We start from the raw sequence: 17,108 nt of genomic DNA on the forward strand, positions 1-17,108 counted from the left end.
CTAGGCTTCTCCAATGATAAATCATTACCTTAAAAAAAATGGTTGTTTTCAAAGGGTCCTTGATAGCATTGTACAAGACCAATCCGTACAAGAATCAATTGATTGTTTTTAAAGGGTCCTTGATAGCATTGTACAAAACCGATCCGTACAAGAATTGGTTGATTGTTTTCAAAAGGTCCTTGATAGCAAGGTTGGAATTTGACAGGCATTTTGCCCATCAGAAGCCATTTTAGTGGTTAAATACGTTGAAAATTTTTAAATGACCGTCTAGCATAACATGGTTTGAAGAGTGAAGAACGTGTTTTTGACGGCTTATAATATTTTGAAAATGTTATTAATATCTTATCTGGACATTTCGCTCCTAGAAACTTCACGATATTAGAATAGAATATAAGTCTCTACCCTGAATAAGAAATTGACGTATGTCCTGTACTCTGAGTGGGCGATGAGTTTGATCATCAATAATAGTCTAATATTTGAACTTGAAGTGAGTTTTCATGATGAATTAACTCGATGTAAATGGATTGCTATGGTTTATACTTGCAATTATAAAGAGTACACGAAATTAATATTATTTCCATATAAATCAATTGGTTTACATTTTAGAAGCCTTAAATAGCACTCTGATGATACTTATAATTAAAGAATTGAATTTTTCAGTAATGATTATTTTTAAATGTTATTTTTTATATTTGTTTTATAAAAATATATTACTTTTGGTTTGAATATATATATATTATTTTTTATATGTGGTGGTGTACTAAATTAGAAAAGTGTTTATTTATGAGTTATTTTTTGTTTAATTTATTAATAAATATAATCATTATTATTATTTTTTATTTATGAGTTATTTTTTGTTTAATTTATTAATAAATATAATCATTATTATTATTTTTTGTGTTTGATATAGAAAATTAAAATTTAGAAAATTGTTTATTTTATGTGTATTTTTTTAAACTAACGATTATTATTAACTATTTTAGTTTTTAGTTTTTTTAGAATTAAGTAATTTATTTTTTAATGAAATTGTAGTTTTGTGTTGTTTAAATCACCTTTTCCAATGTATAAATCAATTTAGTAGGTTTAAAAATCTCTCAAATATTAAACGATTAAAATTTAATAAACACAATTCCTGTTTTCTTTATGATTTAGTTAAAAACATATTTGAAATATACTTAGTGAATTGCTATCCATAATAATTTAATATTTTTGTCTATTTTTCTCTTTTTAAACATATTATGGAAAATGAGTATGTTTTCTTTATGATGTTTTAGTTAAAACAATAGCAAATTGTTCACCACAATATTTTAATATTTTCTATCTAGTTTTTTTAAACATATTGGGAAAAAAATTATAATTCAATTGTTTAACTCATATTATGGATAATGTTTTTCTTTAACATATTGGGAAAAAATTATAATTCAATTGTCAAACTCATATTATGGATAATCATCGCTAGCGGCCATTCATAATGCAAGTTGACTCACCATAGTTATTCCAGAAAACCATGACCCTCCATAATCCATAATGCAGGTTGACTCACCATAGTTATTCTAGAAAAGGTTGACTCACCATAGTTATTCTAGAAAACCATGACCTTCGAATTACCCTGAAATGCCTCTACATCTATGTCCATTAACTTGTTTCTTTGTCTCATAAACTCAAACTCTTAGGCAAACAAAAACGATTTTAAGACATACTCTAAACCTAAAAAAAAATTGTCAATAATTCCACTTTACAAACACAATTATTTTATAAAATTTGTAAAATTTGTGTATATATTTAACTAATGTTGTGATTTTAAGACATACTCTAGACCTAAAAAAATTGTCAATAATTCCACTTTATAAACACAATTCTTTTATAAAAATTGTAAAATTTGTGCATATATTTAACTAATGTCATTGTTTGTGTTTTACTCTATCCATCACTGACAATGTGTTTTATGACAGGCCTATTTGAAATGTTTTATTCATGATGAGATCTCATTGGGTGCTCGATCTAGTATGATTTAATTCTCGTAGATGTCACCTAGACGTTCACTATGTTTTATTCATGATGAAATCTTATTGGGTGCTCGATCTAGTATGATTTAATTCTCGTAGGTGTCACCTAGACGTTCACTATGTTCACCTTAGGGAAAAGGGGAAAAAAATACAGTTCATACTCTTTGGAAGGAATGTCATTCAATAAATCACAATTTGTTTGATCAGGGTAAGTTGGATTAGAATCCAAGTCCAAATAGTTTCCTTGAAATTCAATGAACATGCATTTATCTCTTATGCAAAAATCATTAACAATCCCACTTGAATGAAACAAACAATCATTTCTTGAGTGTGCTAGTACATCATCGAACTTACGTAGCCCAAAACATTACATAGTTGAAAGCATAAAGCCTCCTCCTTGTCATAATGAATTTGGACCACAATCCTACTTGTTGCCACTTTCTCTCTCTGAGTGTATTCACTACCCATCTTTATTGGCTTATTTGGGCGGGGGGACTATCACAGTGTCAATAACACTACCTTATGAAAGTTATCATATGTCACGTGTCACCTATGGAACAATGGAATTGTCGCTTCAACTACAGTCTACACCAGATCTTTAGTGTCTCAACATCACTTAAAAGCTCTGAAAGATCGGCTCATGAAGAACAACATCTACTACCACTTATGAAATATTAAAACACTTTTAATACATTGTGGTTGCTCGACTTCAAACTCTCCAACGTGGACCTCCATATTGATTCCATGTTAATATGATTGTGGAGACGATAGGGGATAAACCATCTTATAGTTTTACTTTGTTGGTCATCTTACATGTCACATAAGATCTCCTTAGTCATATCTTACATATACAAATGCTATGGCATGTCCTGGTCTAGGACATTTGATTTCAAAGTTATGAATATTTTATTTGTGAGTGTTCCATATAATTTCAAACCAAGATTCAGAATTCAATAAGTAATTTGCTTGTTATGGTCATTTTGTTTTTTCTTATCTTATCATAAAAATGTGAAACTTTTTTAACATAACTACGTTATTGAAAGCAGTGTTTTTAAAACCGGAGCCGGTGACCGGACCGGTCCACCTAATGAACCGGTTTACCGACCGGAACCGGTCTAACCGGCACTGGTTTGGTCTAAACGAACTGGTTTTAGAAAAATACATTAAATAATTTATTTTTAATGAAAAAAGCTATTTTTAAGATTTAAAACCATGATTCCAAGCCAATAGAGACAAAATATGCAAAGATTGCTCATTTATATACCATGTAAAGGTGAATATATCAAAATGGCACCGAGTGCAATACATATCATCAACAAAATACATAAGCAATGAGACTCTAAGTGGCCTCTAGAGTGCAAAAACAAAGCCTACGAACTATGGGGCCAATGGCCTACTACAAGACTCAAGTCTACATATATGATAATAGTGATCCACATTATCACTTGAAACTTCTCATGAGTCATCATGATCAAACTCAGTTGGTTGAGTCTCGACTCCCAAACTTTGTAGTCACAAACTTCTCTATTGGTTCAGTGGCTTGAGTCTCAAACTTCTGAACGTATTCTACCCTAATATGCCCTATTATTTCATTTGGTGCTCCACATGGATTTACATGGCCTCCTATCCCAGCCAAGTGTTGTTTGAACCTGTTAATACCCCCTCCTTCAATGGATTTTTGGCAATATTTGCAGATCATTTTGCCATCAATCATATCACAGTGAGCCCATGCAGTATCTCTGGCTTTTGGAGGCATGATGATTACTACTTAGCTTAAACTCTGTTGTTCCACTACTCTAGCAAAAACTCAACACTCTCCAAGCTCCCAAGCAAATTCACAAACACTCCAAATGAGATGTGTGAGACAAATGAGAGGGAGAAGGGCCTCTTAAAGGCTTGGAGAGGGTATTTTTGGAGGGAAAGCACCCTTAGTTTCCCTCCAAAACCCCTAAAAACCTGTCAAAAAGTCGTTTTTTGGGCTCACGGTGGGCGTGCCTCCTAACCGGCTGGTTTACGACAAAACCAACCAGTTTGATACAAACCGGCTAGTTCTGTCCTAAACCAGCCGGTTAGGACGGGTTCGCTGCAAAATTTGGCGAAGTCACCCCTCCGACTGGGTTTTTTGGCCGGCTTCAACCAGTGGGCCTGCTAGCCGGCCGGTTAGACCGGTAACCGGTTAGCTGGGCCGGTTTTGAAAACTATGATTGAAAGGTAATTTTTTAATGAAACTTTTATTGGTAAAGGGTTAATTTATTATAAAAGCATCACTCTTGAAGGGCAAAATTTTAAACAACGGTTTTTGAAAGGAAGAATAAAGACCTAAAACGTCAAAAAATGTATATGACGGGTAAAGAGAAATCGAAATTCCAACCCTGCTTGATAGCATTATACAAGACCAATCCATACAAGAATGGGTCAATTTAGTACCGAACCAGCCAAAAACCGTATGGTTCACCGGACCAAAACAGTTTTGCTCTCCAACCAGTTGAACTGGCCAGTTCTGACTGGTTTGGTCTGGTTCTGATAATATTGTTACAAATTAGACTACTTTCAAGACACAGTCAAAATGCAGCATGCACTTTATATCTCAAAGACTCAAACATCTTATAAGGGTACATATAAGAGTAGCTCTTAGATGTGCCACTAAAACTCTTATCACAAAGGTATGAATACCTAAATAGGAGAAAAAGAATAAAAACTATAACTATAACACTTCACCCACAGAAAATGTAGAAATATAGGCTGGCATGCAGCAAGGTAACTATAGAAGCACATTAAATATTGTCAACATGAAAGTCGGATCGTGTAAACGATGTACTCCCAATTGGATAAAGAAAAAATGAAGGTAAACAATATACTCCCAATTGATAAAGAAAAAATGAAGGACAGGATGGAAGAAACATGCAAAATATTACTAGAACAAGAAGATCAAGGAACAACTTGGTGTGCGAATGATCCTCTAAGAAACAATGGAGGGCAGGATGGAAGAAACATGCAAAATCTCACTAGACCAAGAAGATCAGGGAACAATTTGATGTGCGAATGATCCTCTCCTTAGAATTACGGTATGTACATGTCATGACAAATTCCCTGTCAATGTCTTTATGTAGAACTGAGATTCTAGTTGACCATGCCTTTCGATGAACAGAATTTCCCTTTGGGTTTTTTGGATAAAACAGGAGTGAATGAAGAAACACACAAAATGGTACAGATTATAAGGGTACACCAAGACGATCAAGGAACAATTTGGTGAGGGAATGCTCCTCTCCTTAGAATTATGGTATGTACATGTCACGACAGATTTTATGTCAGTGATCTTTACAATGACCACACCTTTTCAGAAACATACTTTCCCTCTAGTTTTTGCTTGACGGCGATTGCAAAGTTGGAGGCCCTGTGTTTGGGCATCCAGGTGGAATGGAGACGAAATTGAATCTGCCTGCCCTTGCTACCAATGTAAAAACGTCGACTGAAAAAAAGGGACCAGTCTCTAAATGATGTCCTCTTCGATTGAGACACTTAACCATGCAATATGATTGCTCCAAGATCTAAGAAGACAGAGATCAAGATAATAGTTGTTTTAGCAGTTACAATTTGGACAGCAGAGTCTAAATATTGAAGTATTTGAATATGTCTAATAAAAAATTGCATTGTAACCAATACATGTCTTGACAATTATTAGTCCTCATCCTATACTATAACAGGTACGAAGCACTACCCAAACATACTTTCCAGAAATGGCTGCTGGAATTGAGGGATGGAACCAGATGCTAAACAATGTCTTATTTATTGCTTGTTGCTAATGCTAACCAAAATTGAACCTGCCTACCCTTGCTACCAATGTAAAAACGTCAATTGAAAAAAAGGGCCCTGTCTCTAAATGATGTCCTCTTTGATTGAGACGCTTAGCCATGTCAACTTGTAAATCAAGATGATTGCTACAAGATCTAACAAGACATAGATCAAGATAACAGTTGTTTTACCTATTACAATTTGGACAGAAGAGCCTAAATATTCAAGTATTTGATGGTGTCTAATAAGAAAATGCATCGTAAGTAATACATGCCATGAGACTTATTAGTCCTCTTCGTATATTGTAACAGGTACAAAGCACTACCCAATAGATCTAGCATCCGGAAAAGTAACACATGTCACAAATTATTTCACACGGATTCAAGAATCACGCATTCAAAACCATAAGAAAAAAAAGCATGCCAAAGCAAGCTGGAAACAAATCTCAGCTTGGGACATAAAATTGCCAGAGGTACCGATCACAAAGAGAATTGGCCTGCCTAATTGGTATGCCAGACAAAATTGAAATTTTATAAAATTTCCAAGGCAAAATAAAGGTCATGCAATTAACAACAATAATAGCCAAATAGTACGAACAGTTAAACAGCAATTGCTTACAGGAGAAGTAATCCGGTGGGAAACCAACGCTACTCCGAGGGGAGGGATCACTGGTGCGTGACTAGAAAGGCCTTGCCAACAAGGGTTTTATATAAGACCCGTGCATTGGAACTAACGTACCAGTTGAGGATGATAGAATTTAAAGATGGCACCATAGTTGCACGGTCCTTCTCATTCTGCATGCAGTAAATAATGATAAGGGCAAGAATACATGGGCAAATTATCCTTTTAAGAAATGCCATAATAGGATGTAATCAAACCTAAAGATAGCACATGCCACAAATGGTTAGAGTTGAAGGAAGCTGTGGATGCAAGAAAGCCGGTTGAGTAATCTTTAGAAACAATATTAATGGCAGGGCTATATTTCTCCTGGCATTCATTACAGAACTCAGGTTGCATTTCAAATCAAAACCACGTGCAGAACATAACTTATGCAATGGGTAAAAAGACAAATGCGATAATAAAAGGGAAAATCTCGGCATTAAATGTAAATGAGATCACTAAATTGATGCAAACAAAAAGATCCACTACAAACCGAGAGCAGTGAGCGGTCCAAGACATTCATACCTACCCATCCTGAACTTCGTTCTTTGTATGGAATTTCCATGTGGCACCCAATTTGCAAGTTCTCGTCTGGATTATATAAAATTACAATATGATAGGTCATACCTACCAATCCTGAACTTCGTTCATTGTATGGAATTTCCATGTTTCACCAAATTTGCAAGTTCTCGTCTGGATTATATAAAATTACAATATGATAGGATAGGACAAAAACATAAAAAAATCCAGAAATTATATCTTTCTTTATTGGAATTCTCACATTTCAATAAGAATCCTATGATGTAAAATAATAAAATTGGATTTCATTTTGAATGAAGACAACAGATCAATAGCTGATCAATACCTGTCATTCCTGTTGCCTAATTCTTCAAGGACACTTATCTTTAATTCTTGTAGATGTTGCTCCCTGGCATTTCACATTAAGCAAACCAAACATTTCAATTTTTATCCCAAATAATATTATAAATATATACTGAGCTATACTATTTCTGAGATCCCAAAGCTATTGGAATCAAAGTTCCCCAAGCCACACCCATTGAAGACTAGAAACGAAAAAACACGGGATTGCAAATCATATGTCTAGTGCAATATATAGTAGACAAATCTGACGGTGTTCTCTTCCAGCAAAGACTTTATTCACCAACTAGTGGCAGAAGCAAATTTCTGTATATTCTAATCATATTTCCCGTAAGAAGCAAAGCTTAGACTAGTATTGCACATTGGCCATGCAGAGGAAGTTAGACTAATTGATTTTAACAGCCTGTGAGCTGTGAATCCAAATTTCTGTATATTCTAATCATATGTCCTGTAAGAAGCAAAGCTTGGAGCTAGTATTGCACATTAGCCATGCAGAGGAAGTTAAACTAGTTGAACTTAACAGCCTGTGAGAAGTGAATCTACAGTAAGGTTTTGATCATTGTGTACTGCCATTCGAGTTTCATATATGCATGCAACTAATTAGGACAGTTAAATCATGACATAGCCACAGAGTAAAGTCTGCATAGAGTAAGATTGATCAGACCTTTTTGGATAATATCCGATCTCTGCCATCATACTGTGAATAATGTCCTATCTCTGCCTCCATACTCTCATGCTGTTCTTGTAGACTGTTTTGCCACGTAGCCTCTAAAGTACATAGTGTTCATACAGTCAAACTACAATGCAATAATACCAAACCTAGTGAAGCAAATCCCCATGTTGCCAGGTCACATTTATTACAGTGAATCTTAATAAATTACATGACCTAAGGGAAAGTGATAATTAATGTCAAACTCTCAAACAAAATTAATTACTGAATGCGTTTGACAGCCGATTGATCAACCATCTATTTTAGTTTTTACCAAAACTAACCATGAACAATTCAGCAATAGTAACTCACCAACTGGTAGAGCAAGCCATGAGTAGACCAAACCCAGTTCATCAATTTTCACGCATAAAACTGACTTGATAGTATTTATATGGCTGCCGGCAAGTCTTATACTAATAGGTGCTATTACAGTAAGTCCATCTGTTTTGCCTACATTAGAAGTTGGGACTATTGGAAGCGATTTGCTAAATACCAACTCCGATAAAACGCTTCCTCAGGCCCACTTCAGACAGACAATTCAGACAATATAAACTGAAGAAAAGTCTAACACTTTGTATAATATTTTTGAAATCTTTATCAATCTATTAACAACCTTTGAAACAATGTCATGACTAAGAAAATATCAGATCAACTTGTAACTCACCACTCTATGATTTGTAACGTCCTCTCCTAATATTAAACACCTGATGCACTCTTATTGAAATTCCACGTGTACCACTTGATCAAATCAGCCACCATACCTGTTTCAGATAGTGCATTATTACCAAAGTCATCCCTGTACTTCATCAACTGCAATTCACTCCCTTTTACTAAATCTTGCGAGGTGCATTTCAGCAATATCGTTACAGAAGCTTTTATTTACAACTTAATGTCACAACACAAGTATCAAACATTTTTCAAGATCTCATCCAATATTCCATTGGCTTTTTCGGGTGTGCAGTCCTTGCATAGTGCATCCATGATGATGGCATATGCAATCATATCAGGGACAAGACCGCTATCTTTCATCTGTTTGAATAATTTTATTGCCTCCTTCAAGTTACCCACTCTGCAGAGTCCATTCATCAATGTGGTGTATGTGATAATATCAGGGCTCTGACCCTGGCCTTGCATCTCATAGAAGATCTGGTGAGCTTCGTCTATCTTATTATGCTGGCAAAGCCTGTGTATTAATGTATTATAACTAGCTAGATCAGGCCTGCAACCTTTCTCTGGCATCTGTCGAAGAAGCTCCACTGCCTTCTCCGCCTCCTTCAAGTTACCCACTCTGCAGAGTCCATTCATCAATGTGGTGTATGTGATAATATCAGGGCTCTGACCCTGGCCTTGCATCTCATAGAAGATCTGGTGAGCTTCGTCTATCCTATTATGCTGGCAAAGCCTGTGTATTAATGTATTATAGCCTGTGTATTAATGTATTATAACTAGCTAGATCAGGCCTGCAACCTTTCTCTGGCATCTGTCGAAGAAGCTCCACTGCCTTCTCCGGATTATCCGCTCTGCAAAATCCATTTATAAGTGTACTGTATGTTATTTGATCAGGTGGAATGCCTATTTTCACCATAACATCTAATAACCCGAGAGCTTCCTGAAGCTTGCCTTCTTTGCCAAGACCATCAATAACAGTGCTGTATGTGATAACATTTGGATTACACCCTTTGTTTAGCATCTCATGAAGCACTCTGGTGGCCTCCTGCCATTGCCTTTCCTTACATAAACCATTGATAGGTGCATTGTATGTGACAAGGTTAGGGCAAATGTTTCTGTTAGACATTTCATAGAAAAGCTTCTTTGCCTCATCCAACTTGCCTTTGTTACATAAACCATGAATAAGAGAGGTGTATGTGACAATATTGGGGCATATGTTCCTCGCTGACATTTCAGAGAAGAGCTTCCTTGCCTCGTCCAACTTGCCTTCCTTACTTAAACCATCAATAAGCGCACTGTATGTGACAATATTGGGGCATATGTTCCTCCCTGACATTTCAGAGAAGAGCTTCCTTGCCTTGTCCAACCTGCCTTCCTTACATAAACCATCAATAAGCACATTGCATGTGACCACATCGGGGATATGTTTTTGTCAGGCATTTCAGAGAAGAGCTTCCTTGCCTTATCCAACTTGCCTTCCTTACATAAACCATCAATATGCACGCTGTATGTTACAACATCAGGGCACAGGTTTCTCTCAGACATTTCATAGAAGAGCTCCCACGCCTCATCCAACTTGCCTTCTTTACATAACCCGTTAATAAGCGCATTGTACGTGACCACATTAGGGGATATGTTTTTGTCAGGCATTTCAGAGAAAAATTTCATCGCCTCGTCCAACTTGCCTTCCTTACATAAACTATCAATAAACGCATTGTATGTGACCACATTAGGGGAATTATTTTTGTCAGGCATTTCAGAGAAAAATTTCATCGCCTCGTCCAACTTGCCTTCCTTACATAAACCATCAATAAACGCATTGTACGTGACCACATTAGGGGATATGTTTTTGTCAGGCATTTCAGAGAAGAACTTCATCGCCTCGTCCAACTTGCCTTCCTTACATAAACCATCAATAATCACATTGCATGTGACAACATCAGGGCATATGTTTCTCTCAGACATTTCATAGAAGAGCTCCCACGCCTCATCCAACTTGCCTTCTTTACATAAACCATCAATAAGCACATTGCATGTGACAGCATCAGGGCATATGTTTCTATCAGACATTTCATAGAAGAGCTCCCACGCCTCATCCAACTTGCCTTCTTTACATAAACCGTTAATAAGTATATTGTATGTAATAATATCGGGATTACAACCCTCTTTTATCATCAGATACAATAGTTTCTTGACTTCGTGGAGCTTACTTTCTTTGCATAGCCGATCCATGAACGGGTTAAATGTGGATGTGTCAGGCTCATGGCCCTTTTGCAGCATAACAGCTAACAACCCAAACGCTTCGTGGGATTTACCGGTCTTGCAGAGCCCATCTATTAGGGTATTATAAGTAAAAATATCAGGAACTTGTCGTTTGATAATCATTTGGTTGAAAAGCTTGACAGATTCCTCGATTCTGAATTTCCTGCAAAGCCCTTTGATGAGAGTATTGAAGGTTACAACATCTGCAACATACCCATGTTCTCCGATTCCTTCAAACACTTTCAATGCATAATCCATTTTACCTGTTTCACAATGACAATTGATGATAATGTTCAAAGTTATGAGATCTGGAATAATGTCGCCTTCAATCATAAGTTTATAAACAGAGAACACTGACTCATGTTGATTCCGTCGAAGCAGGCTACTTAACAAGAGATTGCAGGTGCTTAGAGAGGGGATGGATGTAAATTTAGGTGAAAGCAGGTGCTTGAAGGTGTCCAGTGCCTCTTGAAGTCTGTTGGTGCGACAGAGTGTCTTAATGCGCGTGTCCGCAGAGGCGCTCAAAGTGCTGAAGGAAAGTCGATGAATGGAGATGTTGTTGCAGAGGGAGAGCATTGCGTTCCTCGTGCTAGTGGTCCCCATATTGAGCAAGCAGAGAACCCAAAAATCTGAGAGAATAGAAATGTGTTTGTGTGGCAGCAGCTACTTCTATGGGTTGAGAGCAGGAGACATAATTTTATCTCCGTCAAACCCTAATTTATGTGAGTTGAGAGCAGGGGACATACCTGTGGAAAGAAAATTGAAATTTTCTGTATCGAGGAATATGTTCCAATTTGAAAAGGTTAAAGTTAGTAAAAACAAATGGGTAAAACAAAAATTATATTGGAAAACAGAAATTGTAAATTAAAATTGGAAAGGAGTCAGCCGCTGCACGATGAGCGGGAATGTGACAGTTACTAGATAATCAAAATGAAGTGTAAGTCAGATGATGTATAGCTGTAATTTTTATAAGTTGGTGGTTTAGTTTAGAGAAAGTTTGTTAATATTTTTACATGTGAGAGGATGTATAGGTGTAAGTTTTATAAGTCAGTAGTTTAGTTTTATAAGATAAGGTCTAGGCGTAATGTAAGAAAGTTTGTCAATATTTTTAGATGTGAGTTTAATATATTAAAATTTATATCAATATGTCTAATTTATAATATTGAATTTATATTAATATGTCTAATTTATAATATAAAAAGATTGATTGGTAAACATTTACATGTTAAATGTAAGAGATATTGTAGTTTTTATAAAAAACATAAAAGTAGTAAAATTCAATGTGTTATATTGTAATTTTGTTTTTATTAATAAAATTAAGGATAATTCTTTTGATAAAAAAATCATATCATAATATAATTATTACATTAAAATATATAAAATATTTAAGTAGCACCATTAAGTTAAGATCCATTTTACCTTATAAAATAAAATAATGATTTTCTAACCATATTTAAATTTAATTAATAAGTACGTCGATAGTGACCCCCAATTTATCACGAATTTTATAAACCATACCATAATATGGGCCAATACCAACAACATGCCCAAAACCACCTCTCATTTCACAATCAAAATATTTTTTTAATTTAATTTTATTACATTTTTGGACCGAGGAATACTTTCCATCTCTATATGGAAGGTATGTTGTAATGTCATCTTATATTATGTTATCTAGACATCTTGACACAGTCAAATTACATGCATATATATATATATATATATAGATATATATATATATATATATATATATAATCCATTTTTAAGGTCACGGCCAAGCCAGACACCAAATTTGTGTATGATACCCCCTTGTTTGTGGGACAAGGGGCCCACCAAATTTGTGTATGAGACCCTTTTGTTTGTGGGATAAGGGACTATATTATTATTATTATCCATTTTTAAGGTCACGACCAAGCTAGACACCAAATTTGTGTATGAGAAGCCCTTGTTTGTGGGACAAGGGACCCACCTCCACATTTGTGTATGAGACCCCCTTGTTTGTGGGACAAGGGACCCACCAAATTTGCGTATGAGACCCCCTTGTTTGTGGGACAAGGGACCCACCTCCACGCAACGATTTGATTGCTAATGCCTACGAAGGCATACATACTCTACCTCTCTCTGGTTTTGAACCTGTGACCTCTTAGGAGGAAACACATGCTCTTAACCATTAGGCCCACTCAAGTTGTAAATTAAAACATTTTGACTTAGTGAAATTACATAAAAATAAAAATTAAACTAAAAAAATAAAATTAATAATTAAACCAACCTAGATCTATCTTAACTCTGAATCTATCAAGCTCTAAGACGCATCAAATCTCTCGAGGTGCAAACCTTTCTTCACTCCCAAAAGACGCTTGCACCTCAAGAGCGCTTGATATATCCAGAGTTGGATCTAAGTTGGTTAAAAATCAAATATAAAAAATTAGATAAGTGAGTATATTGGGTTAAGATTGTTATTTCATGTAAAGTTGTTTATATGTATTGGAAATTGTACATGATATGAAGTTTCAATTTTTTAAAAGAAATTGAAGTACACTTACATACATGGTCAATCTATATATATCTTTTAAAATAAATGAATAGAATTATTTTAAGAGTTAATTATAGTTGTGTTGATATATAACATTATAATGTTGGGACATCTTTTGGTACTAATCACATCCACTCACTTACCATTAGTGTAATTATTTATTAATTTAATTTAATTTAGTTTTTTAGTTAATTATAACTTGAAATAAAATAAATAACTTAATTGTTTCTTAGTCAAAATTTGTTAGGGAGAGTCAACATATATTTATTTGTAAGTATATAGGGTATTATTTTATTTTGATAAATATATTGTAATCTATATTACATTAAGATGATGAATCACACTAGCTAGTTCGAGCAAAAATTTCTCCTCATCTTTATTGAATATTTTATATTGTAGGTCAAAGCTAGCCATTGTCAATTTCTCCTCATCTTTATTGAATATTTTATATTGTGAGTCAAAGCTAGTCATTATCAACTCTTTCCATTGCTATCACTATCTATTCTATGGCAAAAAATTGTCCTCATCCTTATTGAATATTTTATATTGTGGATCAAAGCTAGCCATTATCAGTACTTCCATTGCTATGACTATTTATTTCATTGCTCACTATTTATTCCATTGCCTAGATCTGACTCTCCATCTTTCCATCGCTATCACTATTTATTCTGTGGCAAAAATTTATCCTCATCCTTATTGAATATTTTATATCGTGGATCAAAGCTAGCCATTATCAGCTCTTTCCATCGCTATCACTATTTATTATGTTGCCTAGATCTCACTCTGCATCTAGTCATGATGATGATTTCTCCTCATCCTTATTGAATATTTTATGTTGTGGGTCAAAGCTAGCCATTATCAGTTCTTCCCATCGCTATCACTATTTATTCTGTTGCCTAAATCTGACTCTGCATCTTGTCCTGATGATGAACCACACCGGTTCATTCGAAAGGCCTCGACAAAATACTCTAAATGTGAGGGCCTTGACAAAATACTCTGGATGTGATTAGTGTCGAAAAATGTCCCAACATTATAATTATGGATCACAAAAACCTAAATTCAGAAATATAATATTATGATAATGAAAAAAAAAATTATTAAAAAAAACCCGTTATTTTTTATTAATAGACTTTTTATATATATAATCACAATTTTTTATCAAGCTTTGATTTTAACCATGATTTTCATTGCTTGAAATCCACAAACAAGTTCTATATAGAATAACCCACATCGATCCATACTAAAATTTAGTTTGTACTATCACAACCACATTACTAAATGTGGTTGATATTAATTTCACTAATAATTTCATATTAATATTCACATTAGTATTCAAATCAATATTTAACAATATTAAATTTAAATTTAATGTTTATTAGTAACTCATAATAATGTTTTGCTGCTAACCTAGCCCTCGGCTCTGCTAAACCCTGAGATCTGCTCCTCGCGCGTCCTGCAGACAGCGCGCATGCCCGCACTCTGCCGCCCAGCTCACTGCGGGCGTGTCCGCGCAGAGCTCCTCTCCTCCCTACGGTCGGCCTGATCCATGGAGGTTTGAGCTGCTCCCTGATTGCTTTTGGCAGGCTCCCCTTTGGGCTTGCATCCATGGAGGTGTTGGGCACTCCCCAGGCGCCTATTTCCCCTCCCCCTCCGCCGATCTCATCAGCTGAGGCTTTTAACCGGCTCTTGGAAGGACTCCCAAAGAAGAAGAATGTTGAAGCTGCGAAATTCGTCAAGAAACTGGATGATATTCCAGAGATCTCTCTTCCTCCGGAAACCCCGATTCAGGTTGCATTGTCTTTGTCCGAGCGAGCTCTCATCGGCCAGTTCACTGGACTATGGCCATCCCCCAAAACCACTGAGAGCTGGGTCAACAGAAACTGGGCGTCGTTGATCAAAGAAAGTGTGACCTCTTACTTTCTGGGGCGAGGATTCTTCCTCTTCGAGTTCACTTCAAAGGACGACAAAGATCTAATCTTCCGAAATGGCCCTTAGGGTCTGTACCTGAATAAATGGACTCCGGACTTCGATCCAGCAGTAGATGTACCCAAAGCTATCCCGGTGTGGGTTAGGCTCCCAAATCTCCCAGTGTACTGCTGGAATTGGGACTCTTTGATGCACATTGGAAATGCCCTGGGGAAATTCATAGATCGAGCGAATAACAAGGATCAATATGATTGTGCTAGGATCTGCGTAGAGGTAGATCTGGAGGAGGGGCTTCCAGAGGCCATCAAAATCAAGGTAGGAAGCTGGACGCATGTGCAGAAACCAGACTATGAACAGTTGCCCTTCAAAAGCCGGAGATGCCATGTTTATGGTCACTTCGCCAGAAGCTGCCCGTCCAATAATGAAGCTGCGCAAGGGAAGGAGGATGGATGGAACCAAGTCAAATGATCTAAAACTTCTCTCAAGACACAGAAGGCGGGAGGCACCAATGGCAAAGGTCCTCATCAAGCCCAAGTTCAGCAGATCCCGCCTAAGACTGCCCCAGAAAACAGGTTCGATCCTCTTAGCTCATAGCCAGAGGACACCCATGAATTCGTGCTCCAAAAAACAGTGACTCGAGAACAAGGCAATCTGCCCAACCTTTCCAAGGGTACAAACATTGCAGAAAGCTCAAAAGGAACCCCCGTCGAAGTTGCGGAAGAGGACCAAGATTCGAAAGACTCGGAGGAGGAAGGAGAAATAGGGGATTCCCAAGCCTCTGTAAGGAGATCTGTAAGAGGGCGCAAAACATATCAGGAGAAAATAGAGTACAAAACGTACAAGGACAAGTTGCAGGGCAACAAACCAACTCTGGAGAGGCTGTTAGCAAAAAAGCCGAAGATGGCAAGAAACCATCATCAAGGCTCCAAGGGAGCCCAGCAAAGCAAAGGTAAATAATGAAAATAATCTCTTGGAACTGGAGGGGTATGGGGAGCAAAATCAAAGAAGAGGTTATAGGAAATTTAATAAGAATAGAAGCCCCGGACATACTCCTTCTCCAGGAGACTAAGATGGAGGATTCAGACTTCCTTCATTCAAGTAAAAAACTCTAGAATAAGAGCAAAGCAACAGCTGTCTCAGCCCGAGGATCCTTTGGAGGGTTGGGTACTCTTTTGAATAATAGTAGGTTCTCGCTAGTATATGAGACTTCAAATACTCATTGGTCGATGCTAAAGATGCGGCATCTAGTTACTAAAGAAACTTTTTGCCTCTTCAATGTTTATGTACCGGTTAATGCTGGAGAAAAAAAGACCTGCTGGGATTCAATAAGAAACCAAGCAGATCTGGGCAATCTAGAAAACGTCATCATTGCAGGAGACCTAAACCTCACGCTGCATTCTTCAGAAAAGCGAGGAGGCTGCATTGTGCGAGATCCGGCAAGGGAATGGGCAGAGGATCTCCTTCAAGATTGGGATCTGTTAGATATCAAGCCTGTTTCTGGTAAGTACACATGGTCAAATAAAAGAATAGGCCCTGGACACATTGCAGCAAGGCTGGATAGATTCTTTGTTCAAAGTTCCTTCCTTTTGCTTGGTTTAGACGCTAGTATGCATATCCTACCATGTAGCACCTCTGATCACAATCCTATCAAGCTTGATCTCCGGGCTCACTC

General features: G+C 36.5%; 1 protein-coding gene across 1 annotated transcript in view; it reads right to left on the reverse strand.

The window, feature by feature from the left end:
* Positions 1 to 6,957: 6,957 nt before the first annotated feature.
* The window catches only part of LOC149242762 (uncharacterized), a 34,737-nt gene continuing 24,586 nt past the window's right edge, over positions 6,958 to 17,108 (reverse strand). Inside the window, 3 exon segments of the mRNA XM_089371002.1 lie at positions 6,958 to 9,469; positions 9,471 to 10,149; positions 10,152 to 11,640. Of these exon segments, the coding sequence (XP_089227128.1) occupies positions 8,953 to 9,469; positions 9,471 to 10,149; positions 10,152 to 11,640 (2,685 nt within the window). The 3' untranslated portion in view covers positions 6,958 to 8,952.

Source organism: Pinus tabuliformis, chromosome 8 (assembly GCF_031772625.1).
Source record: "Pinus tabuliformis cultivar Carrire ecotype Pingquan chromosome 8, CPIR1, whole genome shotgun sequence".
NCBI lineage: Eukaryota > Viridiplantae > Streptophyta > Pinopsida > Pinales > Pinaceae > Pinus > Pinus tabuliformis.